This window comes from Vollenhovia emeryi, unplaced genomic scaffold (assembly GCF_000949405.1).
Source record: "Vollenhovia emeryi isolate VEMERY1.0 unplaced genomic scaffold, V.emery_V1.0 DF939184.1, whole genome shotgun sequence".
Classification (NCBI taxonomy): domain Eukaryota; kingdom Metazoa; phylum Arthropoda; class Insecta; order Hymenoptera; family Formicidae; genus Vollenhovia; species Vollenhovia emeryi.
Window position 1 is genome coordinate 1142072 of NW_011967182.1, and position 7397 is coordinate 1149468.

The 7397-nt window shown below is 38.8% G+C and overlaps 1 protein-coding gene across 1 annotated transcript; it reads right to left on the reverse strand.

Moving 5' to 3' along the window:
- Nucleotides 1–15: 15 nt before the first annotated feature.
- LOC105562751 (lethal(3)malignant brain tumor-like protein 4) lies at nucleotides 16–6492 on the reverse strand. The gene is made up of 15 exons (XM_012013806.1): nucleotides 6305–6492; nucleotides 5923–6211; nucleotides 5527–5763; nucleotides 4823–5442; nucleotides 4546–4705; nucleotides 4297–4465; nucleotides 3763–3940; nucleotides 3465–3663; nucleotides 2209–2664; nucleotides 1939–2128; nucleotides 1745–1866; nucleotides 1266–1656; nucleotides 1112–1186; nucleotides 712–1024; nucleotides 16–615 (listed from the first exon to the last, which is right to left on the reverse strand). The coding sequence occupies exons 1-15, from the start codon at nucleotides 6305–6307 to the stop codon at nucleotides 490–492; spliced, it is 3528 nt and encodes a 1175-aa protein (XP_011869196.1). The 5' UTR covers nucleotides 6308–6492; the 3' UTR covers nucleotides 16–489.
- Between the last annotated feature and the right edge of the window lie 905 nt (nucleotides 6493–7397).

The following is a 7397-nucleotide window of genomic DNA, read 5'->3' on the forward strand; positions in this document are numbered from 1 at the left end:
TTCAGAATGGCATGATTAGGTGAAAAGATTTACATAAGTATTTTTATTACAATACTAATAATTAAAACAATATTTACATTTGTACAAGATTCAATACATTTATCTTATACGAAAAATTACATCGTATCAGGTCCTAAGTACTTGAAGCCATGCATACAGCATTGTAAGATTCACAGAAATGTCAAAATAAAATGTGTGGTACAAACCTTTTTAATTTTTTGCAATAACTCTTCTCTACTGATCAATCGAATGGAAAATTTTAAACAAAAATTTTTTAATTGTCTCATTTGCAAATGCTTGCTTTCGTAACTGTTATATATTTATTTCCTTTTTGCCCGCTCGCCCGTTTAAAAAGTTTGCAAATTTATTAGCAAGAAAAAATAATATAATATATTAGATTTCCTTGATATTTTAAATAAATTATAGGCGACGTATTCCATCACAACAGCTGCACATACCATTCGCCAGTCAACGAGACATGCATTTAATTTATGATGCCTTTTGACGTAGTAAAACTATACTATTGTACAACTTAATCGCAGGCCCGAGTCGCAGACGTAGTACCGACACTAAATCCTCTTGAGTCAACATTAAAAATGCCTCACCATCGATATTCTGCAATAAAAAAAATAACGGAAAAATATGTCCCCTTAGTATCCTTGGTACTCGAGCTAATTGCTGACACGATTGTACGCTTTCTTTGAAACTTACGTTCTGCCGAAAAACATTTCCAGCCTCCGCGCAGTTAGGCATACTCTGTATAAACTTAATCACTTCTTCATTAGACCATCGTCGCGGATTCGTAGTTTGCCTCGATACTACTCTGTTTAAGGCATTGCTATGTTTCGCCCATATATGTGGTGCATTCGGCAAAGGATTATATCCTGGATTATATACAGACTGATACAACTCTTTGCGCAACTGCTTGACCGGTACATTCGCGGCATACGAGGCAGTACTCCAATGCAGATCGCCATATGTGACGTTGGAAACGGAGAACAAAGGCTCTTCCGAATTTGGATGTCTAAAAATATATTACCGTTGAATCGTAATATTACGCGAGTATGATCGGGCACGAGACAAGTCCGCTTTTACGATTTCGGTAACACACCTTTTCTTACGTTTTCTCGAAATTTCGTCGTCGTCCGTTTGTCCGTCGCTGTGCAGATTCTTGAACTTGTTACATCTAAAACGATATAAATAAGTAGGCAATTATTTCATCTATTATTTGCTCCACTGATATTGTTATTACTATATTCTCATACTTGTCCGAATTTTCTGATCTATTTTCTGATTTGTCATTCTTATCCGAAAAATCTCCATCTTCCTGTTTAATGTCCTTCTCCATCATTAATATTACGTCGTCCGAGAGCAAAAGTTTATCGGACTTGTCAGGCTTTTCTACCTTTATTCTGTCAGTCTTCTCTAGTTTTACTTTTTCCTGTAGCTCCACCTCGTAATCGTAAGTTTCGTGGAAGTCGTGGTTCTTGGACAAATTGAGTCTATCGGGCATCTGTCCCGATTTATTTAGATTTTGAGGAGAATACGGACAGCCGGATGCCGAATTGTGCGTTACAAATTTAGGTCCTTTCACATGTCCTATACCTCGGCAGCCGTACGTGCCACATTCCGGTCGATCGTTCAGATTATCGGGTGCTACGCAACAATGGAAATAAATCAATCACGTTGTATAGGCGAATCAGAGTACTGTATAATATACAAAATGTAAAATAAGGTAGCTTACTCAGTGGCGCTTCCAGTGGATGACCAGTTTTCGCACACCAGCCCACAGGATGAATGTCAGGTGAATCGTCGTCAACCCAATAAGCATGATTGTCCGGCCAGCCATCGAATTTTATCTTCAATCTATGTAAAAAAAATGCAATTACTATCCTGCGAAAAGAAGCTGTGTAGAGAATATGTGTAATCGATACTAACAGGTGGTCCTTTACATCCTCGACCGTTGCTACTCTGATTAACTGCGGGACCCGCTTATCCACCGCTTCCAGTTTCATGCCACGTTTGAATGCACACGGTGGACGTTGTTTGAACGCCCTGGCCGGAGCAGCCAACGAGCCGGTTTCTCTCAGATATGCATCCCAAGTGAACGATTTCGGATCTTTATAATCTAATCATAGATATCACAATTACATGCGGAAGAATCATAAATGAGTGTATAATGTATATAATGCGTTAATCTCAAATTACTGTTTGGTGGCATTAGGACGCGTCCGTTGTGATGAGACCATCCGACAGGGTGAATATACGGCGAACTTGCGTCAGCCCAGTAATCATATACCTCGTCCCAAGAGTCGAAATGGACCAATATTCGAGAATCCATCAAACCTGCTATACTAGCGACACAAAGCAGAGAAGAATGTTTTCTATCCACTGCCTCCAACTTCATGCCCACGCGAAAGCCCGTGGGAAAGACGCTTTGAAGCGCGCCTTTATTTGGGAATAGATTCTTCGCTGCTATGGACGCTTTACAGATTTTTAGATATGCATTCCAATTAAAGTTCCCAGATGTGTAACCCTTCGGTGGATTCAATTTCTTGCCGTTCTTCTCGGACCAACCGGCGGGAAATATATTCATGCTATCTGCATTTATCCAGAAGTCATAATTTTCTGGATAACCGTCGAAATGCAAACGCATTCGATAACCTGAGTAACGTCATACAATTTATAAAGGTGGAAAAGAAGACACGAGACAAAATCAAGACAGTTTCCGAATTAATAGACAAGTACATAGAGGACCACGGATTACAACAAAATATTATACATATTATATATTATAGCGCACTAGTGCAAACCGAATTTGCTACGAGTAAAATATCTCTACATAGTCTATGAATGGTTAGAATGTAACGATATGTGGTCTTTAGAGGCTGTAAATTTCTGTAAAAAAAATAGGAAAGAACACTTAAATGTGCGCAAACGATAGCATAGAGTGAAAGATTAAGTATTAAAAAATCTAAATTGTTAATAAGTTAAAGATGCAGGTGTGTTGGAGAAAAAATACATGTTATAAATGTTATAGTACTAGACAACACAAGCGCGCGTTTCGCGAGCGCCATTTGCTCTCATTAAAAATTCGCATGGTTTGACAGCTGCAAATAACTCGACTGCAGCATGTCGTATCGCACAAGCGAGACAGCCAATCAGCATCTCGGAAAAGCGACAAAAATATTTCGGGACTTTCGACTATCGACTTAACACGCTTTTTTTCATACTAGAGACCAGACAACACAAGCGCGCGCTTTGCGCGCGACATTTGCTCTCTTAAAAAATTTGCATGGTTTGACAGCTGCAAATAACACGACTGAAGCATGTCGTATCGCGAGACAGCCAATCAGCATTTCGGAAAAGCGACAATACTTCGAGACTTTCGACTATCGGCTTAACACGCATTTTTTTTATATAGGAGAATAGGAACAGCGTGTATGTAATTTTTAATGACTTACCTACAACCTCAGCAATAGTCAGAACACAATATCGAGAAGGATGTTCCGGATCTATGCCTTCCAATTTCATTCCAACTCTAAAGTGATTTTTACTATAGGGAAAGGGATCCTTGAATAACTTGACGGGCGCTGCTTTTGCTTTACAATGTTCGAGGTACTTTGGCCACGAAAAACCTAGCTTCCCCCTTTGCCAAGGATACTGCGCATACAATAAGATTAAAACTTAGATAACATGTTTAACTTTTAACACGTTCAATTTAAATTAAATTTAATACTTTAACTACCACATGCGACTTACCTTCGATTCTGACGAATCTCCCTGGATCTCGTCATCTATGCCTGCTATCGCGTCTTTTTCCTCATCGATCTCCAATTTTATTTTGTCATGTGTCTTCTCATCAGTCCTTTCATCTATTTCCTTTGGCCATTGTGGTTCTTGCAATAACCTTTTGCGTTTCTTTTTCATGCGTACTTCCCTGTACAATCAATCACATAAATAAGTCTTATAATTTCTTAATTATTGTACATTAGGATTATATATATATATTGTTACGCCCGCGATTGGAAAGCGACGCCTGGTATCGTGGTGGGTTGCCACGATAGCGATTTTGGTTGTTTTGTAAATAAGTTGGATGGATTACGTGCAGAGCTTGGTGGATTTTAAGACGTGAAAAACGAGCCGTTATTCTTCGAATAAAACTATACGTTGAGAAAACGGTGTCTCTTATTTACGCGTCCGCGCGCGAGTGTGAGAGTGCGCGAGCGAGACCCGCGGGATTGCCAACGTCCTTCCGTCGAGGGAGCGTCGTTACAATATGTATAAAATACGTACTTTAGATCCTTGTCCTTTCGATTTGCAAGTTTTTTAGCCTCTATCAATTCTGTGCAGGAAGCACTACACGATATTGGATTTTCAAATTCAGCAGCCAATCCGTAACAACCACAACCTTCGCAATGATACACAGTGTCTGAACTTACAGACCTAGATTTTCTATCTTCAACTGAAATTAAAGATATTTCATTGTAGTAACATGTAAATATTATATCCAAGACACTTATCGAGATACTGTTTGCAAGTTACCTTTTTTCTCTACGTTAGTATTATTCACGATTCCTGAGCTGGTCTTTGAGGAATTTTGTGTTAAACATACATTTTCTTTGTCACCAATTCCATCCTTATTCTGTTTACTACTTTCATCTTCGTCTACCACTTCCATGATACCAAATTCATTCATACGAAACTGAAATGTGTAAAATGCATTTAAAAAAAACTAAATAATAGCATGAAAGCACTCAGTCTTTTCTAGATGCACAAACTTGCATATTTAAGTTGACATTACTGCATTAATTTCTTTTACCTGCAAATTACTTCCAGGTAAAGTACCGACACCGTCTTTCCAGTCTAAAACTTTAGATGCATCAAAATTCGTACTGTTCTGATTCAGAGTATTCAACTGTTCTTTCGTGTCCTCATAATTGTTACTCTTCGCCTCACTCTTATTGTCTGGCATTGTTTCAATGGTACAGTTCGATGGAGCCTTAATTATTTCTATTTTTATATCGTCATCCATATTCGTATTAAGTTTTGAAACTTTATCCTCACTAGGAATAACTTTTATTAACGTAATGTCATCATCATTTTGAGCCTTTTTGTCCTTGTCTTCAGACTCTGGACTGCTCAGGGCGTAATTAGTATCAGCTAAACTGTCTTGAGGAGATTTTGGGATATTTTGCTTCTTCATCCGTTTCTCCGTAGAGCCTCGTAATATGTTGCTAATTGTTTTTTTCCGCTTTTCCGGCTGGTTGTCTTCCTTTTTCGGGATTGGCGTGATAACGGCAGAATCCGGATTCTCAGTGATTTTTATACTGTCTATCGAATTAGAATTACCCTTGCTTGTGCTTAAAAGGCTCATTTTCGTTATCGGGTGCAGCGGTGGAGGATGCGTCGTTGAATTCGTCGTTTTTGACTCGCGCAACACTAAATTGTGCAATACAACAAAAACATTTTACATTTTCCCTCAAAACGATATACCAAGTAATTAATGGAAATTTATCTCTGTACCTGTTATGGTACCTTTGCTCTCCGTACTGAGTTGGCCATTATTAATTTTTAGATTGAACATGCTGGGCTTCGTGGTGCCGCTTTGCTGGGGAATGTTCATCGGCAATATTAAATTCGCCATGTGCTTCGGTTGACTCTGAGAGCCGCTAGTGGTACTCGTTGATGTTTGAGCTAATTGCGATATTACTGGAGTAATTACTAATTTCGGCTTGGTTATCTGAGTTTGCGTTAGAGCCCCTGTTAGAATGCAACACCGAATAAATCAATGCCAAGTAATTGATAAAAATGAAAACTTTGTTGGACGTAACAAGTATTGGGTTGGTTTCCTTTTGCATCGCGTAGGCCGAAGAATTGTCAAGTGGTTATCTAAATGTCTAAAATACAAAGATTTCTTACCCGCAGGTATAACAACGGACTCCCGTGTCTTCGGTTTAATGAGGGTTCCCAAATACGCAAACGTGTGCTTCCCCACTTGCGCGGTGGTCTGATTTCCCTGCGTGGTGTTCAAGGGTACTATCTGAGCGGTGGACGTTGACTTTCTAAGTAAGATGTGTTTCTGAGCCTGCGAAGACGCCGCGGTGCTCACAGTAGTTATCGGACGATGAATCACGATGTGCTGTTTACTCTGAGACGTGGCTACCTGACTCGGCCCTTGAATGAACACTTTGTTTTGTCCAGTCACAATCTACAATAAAAGTCAAATATCTTATTTTATCCAATCGCAGTCTAGAAGAAAAGTATGTTATTTTATCCAATCGCAGTCTAGAATCGCACTTGCCATCTATAATAAAATTTAAAAGCCGCATTGTTGTTCAAAAGTCAACTTCAGATGGTATTCAAATGCGAGAATAATTTTACATAACGACCATACTGATTGCAAATGCTAGACTAATCAATATCCACTTTTCACTTGTCAGTGCACTCGGCGAGACGGGCACAGCCAGCGTGCAAAGTACAACAAAACTCATCAATCATAAGTATTTTAATGCATTTGCCCAACGAGAGAATCAATTCCGTGCACATCCCTTCACTTGAGCCTCACTGTATGCAATACGTGTTGATCAAATCTATATTTACTATGAGGAGGTGCACCACTCACTGCTACCACCTACACATATCTTGTAAGACTACAAGATCTATATATACATATATATGTATCTATCTATATATGTCTGTACTAAATGTGAGCTGTATTTAGTACCGTTACTTATTGTTACAGCATATATTGTGTCTACTCGTGTCTACTCGCACACGTTTATGAAATATGAAATAGAATGAGTTAAAAACTACAGATTTTAGGTTATCGTGAATACTTCTGTCCCTTTCTCTCTTTCGCATTCTCTTTCCACTCGCCCATATATTACACGACCGTTACATTAAAGCACTTACATAAGATACAGGTTGCAAATATTGCCACAACTCTGGCAAATCTATGCGGAAAGGTCTCTAATATTGCTAGGATACAAGCAAATCAAAGTATAAAACGTAATTTACAATGTATATATACTCTCTGCATCCACTGAAACACTCTATTTTATATAAATATATCAAAAGGCTTAAAAAAATTTGTCGACGTACAATCTGGCACAATCTTGCACAAATTTGTTAAACGTCTTTACTGGCTACGAAATAGAATGTTTCTACGCCAACGTTGTGTAACTTTGAGCTTAGCTCAATTCGTTTCGTCTCTTTCCAGCTGTTTTACTTTAGAAAGAGGCGAGCGTGAATTAAACTAAGCGACGTTTGGTGAAACCGGACCGTAAGCCTTGCTTTACCAACGTTGCTCAACTTTAAACTTGGCTTAACTCATTAATTGTGTCTTTCCAACAGCTACTTTGGAAAGAGACAAACGTCGCTGAACTTTAAGCTGT